At 28.9% G+C, this 17845-nt stretch overlaps 1 protein-coding gene across 2 annotated transcripts; it reads right to left on the bottom strand.

The window, feature by feature from the left end:
* Window positions 1-1344: 1344 nt before the first annotated feature.
* On the bottom strand, window positions 1345-11327 carry LOC101213610. Of its 2 annotated transcripts, none has more exons than XM_031880527.1 (24): window positions 10932-11327; window positions 10615-10832; window positions 10358-10463; window positions 9857-9958; window positions 9710-9769; window positions 9458-9536; window positions 9176-9323; window positions 6878-7004; window positions 6569-6749; window positions 6189-6217; window positions 5894-6045; window positions 5679-5781; window positions 5403-5498; window positions 4570-4625; window positions 4247-4370; window positions 4071-4133; window positions 3910-3969; window positions 3661-3822; window positions 2952-2989; window positions 2754-2847; window positions 2471-2607; window positions 2263-2343; window positions 2041-2146; window positions 1345-1663 (listed from the first exon to the last, which is right to left on the bottom strand). In XM_031880527.1, the coding sequence occupies exons 1-24, from the start codon at window positions 11106-11108 to the stop codon at window positions 1583-1585; spliced, it is 2580 nt and encodes an 859-aa protein (XP_031736387.1). In that variant the 5' UTR covers window positions 11109-11327; the 3' UTR covers window positions 1345-1582. The 2 variants fall into 2 exon arrangements, with proteins under 2 accessions (XP_031736387.1, XP_031736386.1); XM_031880526.1 differs by having other exon boundaries at window positions 2952-3025.
* Between the last annotated feature and the right edge of the window lie 6518 nt (window positions 11328-17845).

The raw sequence follows: 17845 nt of genomic DNA on the forward strand, positions 1-17845 counted from the left end.
CACTTTATATATAAAATATTTGGTTTTGTGATAAAAGATTTTGAATTTTTGCTAAAGGATTTGGAAAAATAAAAATATGTATTTATTGTAAAAATATAAACCACAATCACATACTATTAGAACCCAAACTAAAATAACCTTGTAACGACCCAACTATTTATATTAAGTTGAGGTCATTACTCAAAAGACCAATAGTAAAAGGCACTTTCTTGAAAAATGGAAAATTAAAATTTTAACGAAATTTATATTAAGTAAATGTTCGAAAGACCTAAAATTTGTAAATTCAGTAAAATACCATGAAAACATAACCCGCGCGTGTAAAATAAACTTAAATAAATATATAAAAAATTAATTTTAAATATCTAAAAACAAATTACTGAAAATTGATGCATAGACGCGGAAGCAAAACTATGTCTCAATATGGCATGTCACAAGACCTTTTTGTCGCTCGCCAGCTTTCTAGATCATTTACCTTTGTCTGAAATATTAAACATAGAGAAAGAGTGAGTATATAAAATATACCCAGTAAGGGACCCACTACTACTCCCGTTAAATGTCTGTTAACTTTCCATTAGGGTTCCATGAGGAAGTATCCAAAACTATCGTGCTTCTGAACACACATAATCTACTGAACTTGTGGGAACACTCTCATTTGTCGGTGAACCTGAAGGAACACCTATGATGTCGTATTTAAAGAAATTACTGCAAATTGTTTTATGAAAACTATGGTGATTTGGTAAGCTAAATATATGAAATTTGTATATTGAAGTTAGAATATGAATTTATTATTAATAATAATAACTTTTGCTTCTCCATTGTGTTACATGTAATTGACTTTAGTTTATAACTCCCTTCCTAGAAACTATTTTGTTCTTCGTATATTGTTTCGTTTGAATGAAATTATGGTGTCAATATTTGGTTTAAATCAATTGTTAAAATATATGCAATTTGTGTATTGCATTTAGAATATCAATTAAAAAATAAAAATATAATTTATTTGCACATAACGACCCAACTTTAAAAAATGTTGAAAATTGACGTCGTCTTTGAAGAAATTACTAGAAATTGTTTTACGAAGATTAAGATGATTTGGTAAATTAAATATATATAATTTATGTATTGAAGATAGAATACAAATTTTAAAAAATAATAATAATTTATTGGCATGAAAGGCTTGTATACAAAACGTTGAAAATGGACATCGTATTTCAGAAAACTAATGTAACTTGTTTTACGAAATATGACAATTTGATAAATTAAATATAAAAATATTTGTGTATTTGATTTATAATACGAATTTAAAAAATAATAATAAATAATTTTCATAATCCTTCCCACGTAATCTTTTTCCAAATAAATACTATCATAATATTATCTATTATAATCATTCCTCTAAACACATACTATCATAACACTATCGATCATTCATAATCTTTCTTCCAAATACATATCATTTTACTACTAATAATAAATCTTCTCCATACACATCCATCAAATTAAGTTCTTTAATTTTTATATTGTTAAAAGGAAGAAATGTTTGTAATACTTGAAGTTTGTGAGATATCATAAAGTAAGGAGTAAATTAAGGAAGTGAATTTGCTGAAGGTATTCCTTGGTATGGATTGTTGAATGTTGTAACATTACCAGCCCTTGAAAATACTATCTGCAATAATTAACACACACATTACATCTCTTTAGAATTTTTTATATATAATCTCAATTAGAATTTAATAATTTTACATGAATTACCCATACAAAAATATAAAAGAGTTTCATTTTAAGTTCATCTTATATTTGACTTAGTTAATTAAGTTTGCATCCGAGAATAGCTCAACTTACAAAAACATGTGTTTACTCGTCAACAACAACGTTTTGATTCAAATCCTTCTAATTATATATGTTGGAAGATTCAATTTTAAAATTTAGATAAGTTTAAGGGTTTACTATATATATATTTATAAATTAATTGGTTTGAAGAAAATTGTTAAAAGAAGATAAATTAAGAGCAAAATACATCATATAATATAATGTATAAAATACCTGATAATCTCCAATAGTGCGAGATTTAAAACCAGCAGCACAATAATCAAAATAATATTCCCAAGTCCTTATAAAACTTTCATCAAAACCAAGTTCAATTATCTTCCTGGAAGAAAAAACAAAAAACAACACAAATCTTTTAAAAATGATTCAAAATTCAATTTAAAATCAATCCATATATACTTATACAACTTAAGCTTCTTCAATATATGATCTTCATACCTTTTATTCATCACAAAATTCTTTCTCCAACACTTCAATGTTTGATAGTAATGAATTCCAATATTTTCCAAGTGTTCCACACTGCAAATTAAATCAAATACTATTTCACTAAGTACTTAATTTAATTATAGGGAAATTACCCCTTGATCTTCCAAGTATATATAACTATTCATATATACTTTATTATCAACAGTACTTAATTACGTACCAAAATCTAGATGCTTTAGCCATAGCAGTTGTTACCCTATTCAATGATGGAAGACATCCTCCTGGAAATATATATTCCCTCATAAAATCAGAACTTAGTCGATGCTCATCGTAACGATCATCCGGCATTGATATGAACTACAAAAAACCAAGAGTATTAAGAAACCATATATATTGTTGGAGCTTTATTCAATATCGATTTTATCCACTAAACTATATATATATTCAGATCAGATCAGATCGATTAATATTCAATAATTAGGCCATTTAAAAATTTTCCTGACCTGTACAACTAGAAGACCATTCTCTACTAATACTGATTCACATAAGCCAAAAAAATCTTCCATAAATTCATGTCCAACAGATTCCAGCAGCCCGCTAAATGTACAAAACAAAAACCACAAAGAATTAACATTAAAACTTTGCTAGTATCTCAAGAATTTTGCTTCATTACTTTAATTTCTTCCTCTAATTCAACTCACCATGATATAATTCTATCATACTTGTGAGTATTTGGCAACTGTCGATAATCACAAAGATGAAACTTGATGTTATCCTGATAATTATCAATAATAATTCGTACGGTACCGGTTAATATTTTATATGTTGCTTTAAGAAGAAACATTGTGTTCATATATATTATTGTCTACAAATTAATTTCTATAGCAACATATATTTAATATTTCTTGATGTAGGGTTGGAAAGAGAACTATTGTGTCCAAAACAGTCCGATGATAAGTTTTAGAAGGATTTACAATGGTTGATAAATATAAGTATTTTCTAACCTGGTTTTTAAATCTTTGAAAATAGCATTATAAACCTTTTATGATAGTGAACAGCCTTCCAAAAAGTCTCTTTGATAATAAATAATTTTCGAGAAATGATTTGACAATAACTATCAAAGACATGTGGAACATTCGAAAATAATAATTGTCCAGTGAATATATAATAAATCTTTTGATTTGACAATTGTCATTGATAATTTTCAGAAAACGGAATCTTTTTTATGATTAGAAACATCAAAGGTTTTCTTCGAAAGTTGTGATCTTTGAAAATAGTCAAACTTTTCTTTTTGTAGTAAGCAAGCTTATAAGTTCGATAGTAATGACATATGCACTCTAATTCTTACTCTTTCAAGGTCGATCAGACGTTTGATTTCATCTCTATAATTGTTATATATATAACTAATACCTGAAGACCAAGAACTTTAACTTTATCTTCAGCATATTTGAATTGTTCTTCAGACAAAGTAATGGCAGTACAGTGACATCCAGTTTGTTTGACAAGTTCAATAGCAAGGCTTCCCCAGCCACACCCAATTTCTAGGACATGATGGTTCTTATCAATTCTTGCCTACAAATTCAATTGAATAACAGTGTGTGTAAATATAATGGTGATTAGAAATTAATATTTGCAGTTAATTAATTTAAATATAATCACCTTTTTTATAAGATGAGAAATTTTTCTGAGCTGTGCAACCCTCAAATCTTCATCTTCCCTCTGTTAAACAGAGAAAATCAAAGAACATAAAACAAAAAAAATAGTAGAAAAATGAATTCTTCTCAATACCAGTTGATTAAAATATAGTAATATGTACAAACCTTAAAGATAGCGCATGAGTATGTCATCGTGTCATCCAAGAAAAGAGAAAATAGCTCATTGCTCTTAAACACAATCACCCATCCAAATACACTTTGTCAGCCAAAGGGAGAAAATAATGTGTAAAATAACTATAATATATAAAGACATATATTTGAGGCTTTAATTAATTAATTACCAGATCATAATGACGAGAGATATTTGTTCGAGCTTGAGTAATAGTGTTTTGTCTTAAAGTATGTTGAAAGAAATACTTTGCATAGGCAATACTAGCTGTGTATAATGGAGGTGTCCACCATCCCCTGAAAAAAATATTAACTAAATTAGTACAGGAGGTTGTTCGTCATTTAAATCTTCCACCCTTCTCGTTTTTCAACATTTTATAAATTTCTATTATAATAAAAAAATTTGAAATATTTTGAATGGAAATACACATTTTTTAAATAATTTTTTCAGAATAATTTAAATCTTCATTCAAGATCATTGCTAAAAAATATATACCTTTTCTTATTTAGTTTTGCAACCAAAGAGTTTGCATCTCTATTGGCTATGAGAATCTGCAAAAGACAAAATCAATGTCTATATAGATCAACATTTGAGGTCAGTTTGTTCCAAAGGTTTTCTCATAAAAAAATTTCAATTTGCCTATTTATTCATGAGGTTTCACTTTTCAAAACCTAGAAAATTATCTATAGAACTTTAATACTCACCAGATACGAATTTTGTAATATCTTGATCGATATACACGGTTTATTTTTATACCTATGAGATGATTAGTCATAACATATCTTAATTAATAAATAAATTAATCATTGCTATTAAGTTTAATGGAATATTAAATATAAATATGTTATTTAAATCTAATAAATTTCAACTAATACATTTACCAATTTTTATTTATATTAACTAGTTATATAAAAGATTATTATTAATGTTCCAATTAATTTATGTTTATTTAATTATTTTGGTAATTAATTAAAATAAATAATTAAGTTTAATTAATAATAAATATAATGATATTCAATTATTTTTATTCTATGATTGTATAACTAACATATTTGATTTATGACTGCTGTCTACATTATTTAAGTAATTATTTAATGTTTGGCTTTATATACAAGATTGATAAACCAAAACACCAACATCTAAATTCCATATTTTAATAACTATCATCCATATACATCTAAACACAATTACATTCATTATCACTTATACACTTATTAAAACTCCTAATATAATTAATATTATATACAAAGTGAAACAACTTCAACAGTTATTCAAATTTGACTTAACGTTTAAAAATGAAAAAAAAAAAGAGCAGCAAAGATTATCACCTGAACAAGATTAAGAAGACCTTCGTTCTTATCAACAAAAGAAAAATCTGCATTAATATATGCATTTGCAAGTCCTATGTCAGCTCTTGTCATTATCTGTAAACCAAAGAAAGAGAGATAATGTTATGAAAGTTATATTTAATTTGAAACTAAATAATAATACAAATTGAGGAGGAATAATAATAATTAATATGACACTGATATTCATTTATTATATTGTAATTACTACTTTTATCAGATTAAATATTCATGAAAACGAAATTGGGAATTTCATACCTTCCAATAAAAATTGGGGTTGTGAACTTTTAATACAACATTTGGAAGAAATTTGTTATCAGTTCCTTTAAAGGTAAATAGTCTACCACCTTCCTCCATTATACTGTATTAATTAACCAAAGTTAGTTCTTCGTTAATTCTGCTCAAGGAACTAACAAAAGGTTGTATATAGTAGTACTAGATGAATCAGGAAAAATATACGATGATGAACTTACGTTAAGGATCCAATAGATATATATCGTGCAAAAAATTTAGTGACTAGATAACGTGCTCCGGTTTCTATCAAAGAAGGCACCATATGGTTTGGATTATTACTCAAAAGAGTAAAACTTTTTCCAAGAAGTTTTTGTGCTACCATGGTACCAGCCTGCATAAATATAACCTCAGGTGAAACTTATAATCTAAATATATTAGAATAAAAATATTTTTAACGTTTGATTAGACTATTGGTTGTAGTTATGAACCAAACAAGCAAAAGAATTATTGTTTGGCCATAAAGTGATTCATTACCTTTAACCCATCTTCATGGGAGCCAGAACCTAAAGAAAAAGCATCACCTCATCATTTCTAGAACAATACTTCAAAGAAGTTTCTTTTTAGAATCATGCTTCCATTCAAAAACAATAATAATAAATTGTAAAACCGGATTATAATTATATTAAACATTTTTTGAACTTCCAATTGTGAAATTAATTGGATCCTCAAAGTTACAGTAATTCAAACGGATAAAATCAACTTATCAAACTTGTATAATCGACACAATTTCTATACTTACGTTAGTTTGGGTTAGTTTAGGAGTCCATAACTTTGAGATTTTATAAATTTGAAAGCTTCGTTTACGACTATGGAGTGGTTTGAAAATGAATGAATATTGGAGCAATAAATCTCACCTAAATATGATCCACAAAACCAAATTTGTCTCTTGCCTTGAATACTATCGAGCTCATTTGAGGCTTTGAATGCACTAAGAGATGGAATTGGATGGCCAATTGAAGAATTAAACAAGATGTCTTTTGGCTTTTGTTCTGGATTAATAGTTACAAAAAAAGGACTCTTTTCTCCAAGATTATTCTAGGATTAATTCCAAAGAAAATAAAAGTTAGACAACATTAAACAAAATAATATAATTGATAAATCAGATTGATGCACCAATTTTTTTTTAAAGAAAAAGGAATCGAACTTCAAGAGATATTAATTACCTGAATTACATTAATCCAATATGTCAAACACAGTTCATTATTTGTATTATTTTCAAGAAAGTTCCTTGCACTCCATGCATTTAGGTTTTGGGGCATGAAATCTTTGTCATGATGAAGAAACATATCACTGCCAATATATATACATAGAAAAGAAAAGTATGTGTTAACCAAAGTTTTAGTAATTTAGTTTCATTCATACGTAGCTTCTAGAGAAGAAAGAGCAAGAAAATAACAAGTCAAGACCAATCAATTATGATCACTTTTTGTATCATTTCAATATGGAAATAATGTTGGGAAGTAGAACAAGGACAATTGCTCTTACTACTAATAAACATAAGTTCTATATAGCTCATAGCCCCCAATTTATTTTAATGTGAAACAACTCATGATTAACTAATAAGGTATCATTACACATGCTTTAAAAAACATAAAGAAGAAGGGATTTTTCTAACAAAAGAAACAACCTCTTGATAGAGCGATTGAGTTTTGGCAAAATAATGTTAAGTTATATCGTGCGAGTTTCCACGTTAGAAAAAAAAATCTTGAAACTAATTGTGTGGTATACATTGTGAATTGTGTGAGGTGTTCACCGCCATTTATTGTTTGCTAGGAAGTACGTAAAGAAAGTATGCCAAGCATTTTGAGTATAGTAAAGTTTGAGATAGAGAAATTCGGTGGAAGGATCAACTTCGACTTATGTCAAGTGTAAGTCAAGAATATGCTTATACAATTTAGGTTACACAACGCCTTAGCTTGAAGGGAAAACCAATTAGTAGTGCTTCTAATTAGTTAAGAGATGGTGGTGACAATTTTAGAAGGTTTTAAAAAGTTCAGTATAAGAAATGAAGATCCGAAGGAAATGGATTTGAGAGCTGCAACTACAATAAGGCTAAATTTGACTAAGAATTTCTTGCAAATGTGCATGGAAGTTCAACAAAACCAAAGAGCTTTATGGAAGAAACTCCGAAACAAATGTATCAAGTATAAAGCACCTCAAATGTTGATTGTTCTTGATGGAACAGTTTCACGCTTTACATATATATGGTGGAAGGTACGAAAAATCATAAATCATCTTCCAGTTAATGACATCATTTTTTAACTAAATGCGGGTGATCAAAGTGAGAATAGATGATAAAAGATAAGACCTTTAGGCTCATATTTTGGCACTTATCCTTCTTATGAACATATGAAGCCAATCTTGATGTATGAGAAAAAAACTTTAGGTTTTATTGAGCATACTTCACAAGAGAATTTAGTCGTAGCAATTGAAAGAATAGGACAGAGTTTGTATAGAAAGACAGTTGTTGAAAATGTGGATTGTCTATATGTACACATGAAAAGAAGATTATCCTATCATAGTAGGGTTCGTTAGAGGGCTTTGAGTAAGTTGTTAAACATATCTCTATCTCCATGGGAGATGGAAACTTCTTTCGAAGAAGAAAGATAAAATTCATCCTCATGGTATATCTTTGCTTGACTATTATGATAGAAGATGTGATGTTCGCAGATCCACAAGTTTGCACACAAGGCATTGACTTGACAGTTATGCAATGTGTGTGGTGAAAGTTATGTCGCTAATAAAAGGACTTCAAGTGAGTCAAGTAGGTGGAAGTTGCATCATAAATTGACGAAAAAGAAATTTCTTAAAAGAAACTAAAATATTAAAAGTACTATTCAGATGTCTCATATCGAAAAGATTTTAAGAAAATTACGAACTCTAAACACTATAAAAGAACCTATCTCTCTTTGGGTTTTGAACGTCCAAACTAGAAACACGTTAAACACTTAAATGTGCTAACTTTAGTTAAATTTTCCTTTGTATTCTCCCGCTGAAAGTGAAAAAATGGTGTGAGTAGTCAAAAGTTTTGAGAGAGTAATTTTGTAATTGGGTTTGGAAAACATATTTCTATTCGATTGTAATAAATTTTCACAAAGCAGAATTTTTCCCGTAGTTTTTTCTCTAGTTTGAAGTTTTTCCACATTAATTTACATGTTTTTTGTTTTATTAGTTTTTTTTCTAAGTTCATTTTTATTTTTATATGTTTATTCTTGTAACAAGTGGAAAAGATTTTTCTTAACAAACACATTAAGGAGAGATCTCACCTTCTTTTTATAATATACACGGTTATATATATCCCTCTCATTATGATTCCGAGATGACAATCGTATCTAATATGTTCTTAGAGCGCGTGAAGAGTCAACCCATAGATATATATTTGATTAAAAAGATTAGGATATATATAATATCTCACCAAATGAAGAAATGGACAGAATGAGATTTTAAGAAAAAAAAAGTACCTAAAAACGTAATGGAAAGCCCCAAGTACTCTTTTTTCTTCTTGTGTTGCTTCATTTCCTAATATGCTTAATGCATCAGTTGCATTAGTTGCTATCACACATTGATCAAATATTTCTTCAAAATGGACCCCATAGCTTACGATGCATCCTGACCAAAATTTTAACATCCTAAATCAACTTATTTATAAATACTTTAGTAATAAAACTGATGGATTTGTATCTTGATCTATTAATACGGATTTGTATCTATTAATTATCAAATGCATAACTTTAATTACTCACCTTCTTTGGTAGTTGAGATGGAATTAACTTTGGAGCAAGTTCTTATTTGACATCCTGCACTCTCAAGTGCCTTTTGTAGCTGATCGATTTTTAATTAAAGCACCAGTTGCATAATTAATTAATTGGGAAAATCACAAATAATAATAAAAAGAATACCTTCTTCAATACATGCATGACCAATCCAACTAAGAAATGTATTACAAAAAATACTTAATATTGTATGAACACTCTAACAACAATTTGGAGGCTCACCTTCTTCAGATAAGAATTTGAACTCGATTTGACAGTAAGCCATTGTGGATGACCAAATAACTACAAACAAACATAACCCATTTACTAAAGAAATAGTTAAGTATTGAATTAATTAAAAAGGAAAAATAGTGATGTAATTAGAAGCACCTGAAGCAGACAGTGATCTTGAAGATATGAAAACACTGAGACTGCTGAAAAGTTGACAACTTTTTCTATGGGGTTCGACCAAATGGAACCACACATTGGCAGCTGGATATGAACATTAATTACTAATTACAAGTATACTTGTTATCTCATCAATCCAACACAATAATTTAAAATAGTGTGTATGTCACTGATAAATTTAACCTATCATATAATATATTATTAGAAAAAATACTTCCACATGAATATTTATAAATATATAAACTTGTCAAATCGATAGACTTGATATTGATAGAAGTATATCAATCATATTTGTAAATATTTTCAACATTCTTTCACTTTTGAAAAATTTACAAAATAGAGGTTCAATATGTTCTAATACCATGTTAAATCACCGTTAAACTTAAGGACGATGAGTGAAGAGAGACATCGTTAAGTTTGGAAGGGATAAAAGTAATAATAAGAAAAAAAAATAAAAGGAAATGGTAAAGGAAAATGTCTTACAAGATAAGCAGTTTGAAAAACTTCGGAATAGTCCCTTGAGTTAAGAAATTGTCGTAAGGTTTCATTTTGATCCAACCCTGGCTTGTTTTCCATAGCTTTAAGATAACTGTATGACACATGAAAATTGTAAAAGTTATTTGTACTTTAGTCCTTTTTATTTAGATTAAAATTATAACCGTTTAAAATATTTAAAAAGCAAAAAATATATTATTGAAAATCTTAGGGATGAAATAGTGTTATTTTTTAACAATACGTACTCGGTGACATCGTCGTTAAATTTGGTTATTTCTCGAATCATTTGCCAAAAGGAAAGGTCAAGAATGTTGTTCTTTTGTGCAAAAAGACTTGAAACACCATTTCGAGTGCCCCATTCATAGCCTCTTCCTTTATCTATACTTATTGAGAATGACATATTTGATTCTTCCATTTCAACTTCTAAATCCTCCAAGAGTGCCATTGTATTTGGGTGTGTTACCTATAAAAATATATTCAATTATTGGAATTTAAATTGAAAAATCATAAGCCCATATCCAAACACATAAAAATATAAAACAAATGAGATGTGAGATAATACTGGATTGAAGACCATGATGGCGAGATCCAAATCAAAGCCATCAAAAGTAATTGTTCTATAACGATGGCTGCCTAAGTACTCTTCCCTCTCAAACAACACCACCTCTACTCCAGCTTTGGCTAGAACATAACTACAAACCAGACCCTTGATACCTGCTCCGATCACAGCCACTTTCATCTTCCCCTACCTCAGTTAATTGTATTCCTCCTGAAAATGGGATTGGGAAATTAAGTTATATTAGATAGCATATACGGCTGAGGAGCTAGAGAGAAGGTTGAAACGATCAAGAGAGAGTATCCAAAGGAGCAACTTTGAAAATGGGATTATATGATAGAATAATCTCACTTTCCTGATGGATTTTTATAAACGTAATGAATTACTTAGGGTACAATAATTGATATTCATCCTTCAGTAATAACTTAGGATCATGTCATAAAACTCTCGTTTTCCATTTCTTGTGTTTATAATTTTGACGAAATTGTGATGATAATAAGAAGAGAATACATTAATAACAAATATTTGATAAGTGGAATAAAATTTTGAAAATGTTTAATATAATTTATCCTATTGTTAAGTTTTTATTAATCCCTATTTTAAAATAACTAGTTGTGCACACTTTTTTTTTTTTTATGAGAAACCCACTGTTTTCTTTTGAAATGGAATCTCCAACCAAACTAAATGAAAATTGAGTAGAATTAAATAACTTTAAAAGAGAGAGAGAGAATAAAATACATATGACCTCATGAATCACAGAATTGGGTTCATTAGAAGTATTTTGTCAAATGTATTTTAATATGATTTACCAAAAGTGTTTAAATAATTTTAAAAATATTTTCTTCTCCATTAATTGAAATGAAATCTAAATAAAAATAAAAATAAAGTTGTATTTTATATTTTGAGATATATGTTTGTTAGTAGCTAAAATGAAATTTTGGGATTCTCACCAAACTTAGTTTTAGCTAGTTACCCACTAAATATTATTTGGTAACAAAATTATTATTAATTTACTTTTAACATGTTTTATGTTCAAAAATTGTATAGTTATTGTTTTTTAACATTATATAATTTAACAAAATAACTTAGAATATTTATAAAATATTGTAATTTTTTATATTCTATCAATGATAGATACTTGATAGAGTCTAAGATACATATCGTTGTTTTTTCATATGTGTTATAGAAAAAGATGTCACACTATCTTAAATGAACGAGTTTTGTATACCGGTGGAGTCAAGTGTAGGGAAAAAGCCATGGGAGACATGCTTTTGTAGAAAAGGTCCTCCCATAAGATCTTCCATTGAGATATACACGAGAGCTTATTTAATTTTTTGCTTTCTGTTTTTGAAAGGTAAAGCATGTAACCAACTCCTTCCTCCTTTAAATTTTTTGCTTTGTTATCTATATTTCTATAAGACCCACACCTAAGTTAAGAATTTGACTAAGTGTTTATAAGAAGACGTTTTGATTGGAGTTTGGCAATAAGAGTTATTATTTAAGTAGTTCGCGAGAAGGGTTGGACGAAAAGACTTTTGAAGTTTGTGTGACTATGCGATTAAGGTACTATGGAAGATGAAAGACTTGGACAAGAAGAAGTAAGGAAAACATCTCAAAAAATTTCTAAGTGTTTTAATGGGTCATGTGTAAGGTTAAGAACTAAGCATGGTTAATTAAGTTAAACAAGCTTAAGCTTACACGGCACCACCAAGAGTAAGAGTTGGCGAGCTGAATAGAGCTTAAATGGTGACTTAAGCTTGTATAAGGATTAGTATAAATAAGGGTCCTCAACCAAAGTATTAAGTATTGTTATTCTGCGAAAATTGAAGAGAAAGTTAAATGCTGAGGTGCTACCTAAGTGTCTACATGAGAAGTAGAAGACCAGAAGCAAAGGGAGTTTAAGTAACCAAGTAGTGTGAGTGTTTTCTTTAAAATATTTAAATTATTTCCAGCTTTCTTATAAATTTTCTAACAGTTTGAAATGATGGTTTCAATATATATGTTTCTAAAGAGATTTTTAAATAAAATTCATGCTATATATGAATTAGAACATGTTTTATTATATTTCAAAGCATGGTTTTATGTGAATCAATATTTATGAAATACTGTTCAAACCATTAGTCTACTTCCTAACAATGAATTGACTATTATGTGCACATTAGGACTAAAGACAACCATATATAGAAAATGTGCATGGTGAGATGAGGCGGGACAATGTATAAAAGATGTGCATTACGCTTCGACCTGAGCAACAAGGACAAATCTGTATATATTCGGATGTTGTTGACCAGTTGTCTAAACGCTAAATAATGAGACCTGGCGTAGAGAATGATTCGGGATCCTTGGTGAAAGGAATGATTGTTGACTAATGAGTGTTTATGTGAAATAAGCAGAGTGATATGTCATATTGTGAAAAGATGTGTTTATGCAAAATGATGTTTACAAAAGGTTTTTCGCATAAAGGTTTTCATAAAACCTCACTAAGTCTGTTTGGCATTTTGCTTTTATAGTCAAGTATTTTTCTTTTGTATTTTTTGTTGTTGTTGTAAAGACTTGTAAAACGCCTTGCTTAAAAAATTTATTTTGTATTAAGTGGTCATCGCCTAAAAAATTTATTTTGTAACAATTAAGACTAAGTAAAGACTAGGTGATTAAGTAGAGTTTAAGAGCCTCAAGATTAGGTGTCTCTGCCGTTTAACACATTAGAGATACTTAATTCACATCGCGTCTCACATAACAAGCAAGGATATGTGCAAGGTAGGGTGTGACATATTTCATGTCAAGGTGAGAATTATGATCTCTTGTACTTATATTAAAAGATCGAAAGAAATAGAGAGAAAATATGTGTAATTTTCAAAACCCACCAACTAAAAATAAAAACTAAAATGATTTAATTTTTCATACAATATACATTTACAAGCTTAATTATTAGTTTGTAAGTTTAATTTATTGTTTGTAAAATAAAAGGTCAATTTTATTAAAGGACTTCTAATTATTGATTTTAATGCTACATTTATTTCAACAATTTTAAGTCTATTGATAATAAATGCTTTTTAAATTAAAAGGCTATATAGCCATAATACAACCAAACTCTTCAGCCAATATCTATTAAATTCAATATTGTTCCCCAGACAAACAAATTAAGTTAAAATACCATTTGATTTCTCAAGTTAAATTTCATTATGTATATTTTTGCTCCATATATATACTTTTAAATGTCTACTTTTACTCTTACCATGAAATTTATTATTATTATTATTTTACAAATTTTGATTAAAAAATTAAATTTGTACAACTAAACTTTTTATTTAATGGAGAGAGGTAAGTGTAACGGAAATTGACATGAAATTCTTCTTTTGATCACCTATCTCCAAAGTTCTTTATTTTAAAAAAAGAGTAAAATTTAATCACAAAATTGATTAAAATACTTAGCTTTTGACATGGTAAATAAATTGTCAATCAATCAAATTCTGTGCTAGGGTAAAACATCTATTAAATGCTATTCCTACTTTTTTTTTCTACCTGTTATATTAATTTTTGCATTAATGAAGATTAACCACCACACCTATTACCACTTGGGGTTGTTTGGGTAGGAGTCGAAATATGATATCTAGAGTTTGTGTTTGGGGAGTTTATATATATATGTATTGGGGTGCATATAGTTTTTCTTCCTAAACTTAGAGTTGTTTCGTGTTCATATGTATATATTTAGGGTATAAAGTTGAGTTCATACTTTGTGGATTTTTTTTTATAATTACAAATATAATATATTTTTGTGGTGACTATTTTTGTTTAAAGTTTTTTTTATTCAATAATTTTACCTATCTTTGTTTGAATATAAAATATGGATTACATTGTTTCTTTACGTTTTAAAGTTTTTTTTGTTCTTTTTGGTAATAAACAACAATTAACCACTACATGCACGTAGATAAACAAAATGGAAAACAAAAGAGAAATCAAAACTTTTTATTCTTAATTTTTTTTTTCATGGATTTCATTGTCATTATATTCTTCTTTTTCTTCTCCTTGTCATCTTGACAGTCTCAATGAAAAGTAATCACACTTCTTCTAGAACTCCACATTTAAGTCCTTCAAATTTGGAGAATCATCGAATAACAAAGTTGGCTACTAAATTTGATCATCATTGAAGTTGATCACTAGAGGTGTTCTTCGTCGATGTTGGTTTCCTAAGGTGAATGTCAATTGATCTTTAGAGTTAGTTATCATTAGAGAGTTAATCATGAAAGACCATTTCCATCATAGTTTATCATCAGAGATGGTTTGTTGAAACTTGAAGTTGAAGGTGGTTGTGGAAGCTGATTATCAAAGGTGATTTTCATTAGAGTTTGTGGTAGAATGTGGTTGTTGGAGCCAAAAGTTGGTCGCATGAAAATGATCTTAGAATTGGTCTTTGGAGTTTGTTATCAAAGCCTAGAGTTGATCACGTGCGAAGGTGGTCATTGAAATTGATCATCGAAAGTGATTGTCATTGGAGTTTGTTGTCGGGGGTGGGGACAATTGGAAAAAGGTGGTGGTTTAAAAAAATGGAAAAAATTGGTATTTTCAAACTCTTTGAGTAAAATAAGTGAATTTTTTTGACATTTTGTGAAGTGAGTTCCATTACCCATAAGTTATTATTTTTAAATATTATTCTTATTATCCTTCTTATTAATAATAATAATATTATCACCCTTATCAATATTATATTTATTAATATTAATGTTGTTGTAATTATCTTTATTATAATATTATTATCCTTATCCTTATTATTAATTGCTATTGCTATTCCTATTCCTATTATTATAAATATTGTTATTGTTGTTATTGTAGTTATTATTGTAATTATTATTAATTAACAATAATAAAGTATATGAAATGGGGCCACTGACATGGCTTCCTTTCCTTATTTTGCGAGAGAGAGAAATTTAAAAAGAAAAAGAAAATAAGGTAGAATGGGAAGAGACGCATTCTAATAATGCCCAAAAATTCATTCCTTTTACAATTTTTTTTTTTTTGAAAACGTTCATTTTTTTCAATATTTTTTAAAAACACTCCATTTTTCCGAATCACCCTTAGGTGGTTATCATAGTGGAGAATTGGTTATCAGAGTTGGTCATGTTAAGATGGTCGCTCGAGTTTGTCGTCTGAAGTAGTCATGTGAAGTGGTCGTAAAAGTTGATTCTCGGAGTGTGGCAATGGTAGTTATTGTCAATAGTACGTGGCAAAACGATAGGCTCGTTGAAAATTGGAATAAAGGAGAGATATTATATATTAATTTAGCTCATTTTATGTTGGTGAGCCAAACACCCCCTTAAAATTTGAAAGGTAAAAAGATTAACTCATTTAAAACTTAAATTGCTCATTTTTTAAATATAAATGTTCTAATGCAATAACAGAATCCAATTCATTTAGTTGATGAATTTGAAATAAATCCAAAAATACAAAAACTAACTAAAAATTTACTTTAAATTCTAATTAAATTCATCGTAATGGATAAAAATAAAAGTTTGTTTGAATCGAAAATGATAGATATGTGCAGCGAAATAAGAATCAAATTTTACTTTAATTGCAACTAAACATTTTAGTGATTGACATGCATAACTACTCTTGATTAATAGAATAAAATGTTAATAGAAAAACTCACATTTGGAGTTTTTCTATCCTAGCTTGTAATCTCCTCACGCACTTGAAGTCGGGACTACCGCTAGTGCTAACCTGCTATTCTCCAGACTTAGATCCTGGTTGTGGGACTCGTAGGTGGAGAAATAGAGAGAGTGGTGGAATTAGGAGGAAGAACTTAGCTTTGAGATTCTTGGGTTTATTTTGTAATTCCAAATAACAATTTTTTTCAAAAGTCAAGAGTTTTTACACATTTGCAATAGACTCTTTTATAAGCAAACTACATGCATATATATAATGAGCTTCCTAATCTCAATACTTGACGTTTCACTAACTATTAATGGGGTATGTGTCTCACATGCAACACTTGGCATTTTACTAACAATTGTGGGCTAAATGTCTTACATGCATGAAACTACTTGCAAATCACATGCAATGAGCTTGCCAAATCTCAACAATTTTACTCTAAGGGTAATATGGTAATTTGACATTTAAAATAAAGTCAAACTTTGACCTTTTCAAGTCCAAAGTCAACATTTGACTTTTTACCATTTTGTCCGTCTTCACTCATTTCGATCTCTTGAACATGAATCTACATTTATTTTTTCGAAATTAAATCACATTTGAATATAAAGTTGGTAAAAGTTTGACTTTTCAAAGTCAAAACTCAACACTTTGACTTTTCACAATTTTGACAATTTCCATCAATTCCGAACAGTTTCCAAATATGAATATATATCAAATATGTTTATCAGTTTCTCTCTCTTTACCTAAGTTGAACAATTCGAATTATTCTAACAAAACGTTCTAAGTTAATTTCTTATGAGCTAGTGGAAGAACCTAATGTACCTATAGATTATGGGCTCCAACAATCCAAGATTAACTTGGTAAACTCTTTAGACCAATCTAATCAACATTTATTAACTAACGAGTCATTCCACTAAAGTCCCGTAGTTGCACTCTCCTCACTATAAGTATATTTGTATCCATGTGATATAATCATGATTAGTAAGTTAATCCTTAACAAGTTGTTTGTAATCTCGGTTGGGTTGTCAAAGTATCATTTTACCCCCGCGACTACATCTTGCTCCTTAGGTCCAACTGATCCACTATTGAACAATTGGTTTTAGGTCCAACCTATAAACTGAATCCCTCTTGGGCCAATGGGAGGGTGTGGCCCCATGTTCAAGACCTGAATTCAATCTTTAAGGGAACAACATTAGCTACTAATGCTTTAGGTAGGAGTGAATTTTGTCTTGCATCCTATGTCCCTAGCTATCCACCCGATCTTATCCCTATAA

The sequence above is a fragment of the Cucumis sativus genome, chromosome 2 (genome assembly GCF_000004075.3).
Source record: "Cucumis sativus cultivar 9930 chromosome 2, Cucumber_9930_V3, whole genome shotgun sequence".
NCBI classification, from domain to species: domain Eukaryota; kingdom Viridiplantae; phylum Streptophyta; class Magnoliopsida; order Cucurbitales; family Cucurbitaceae; genus Cucumis; species Cucumis sativus.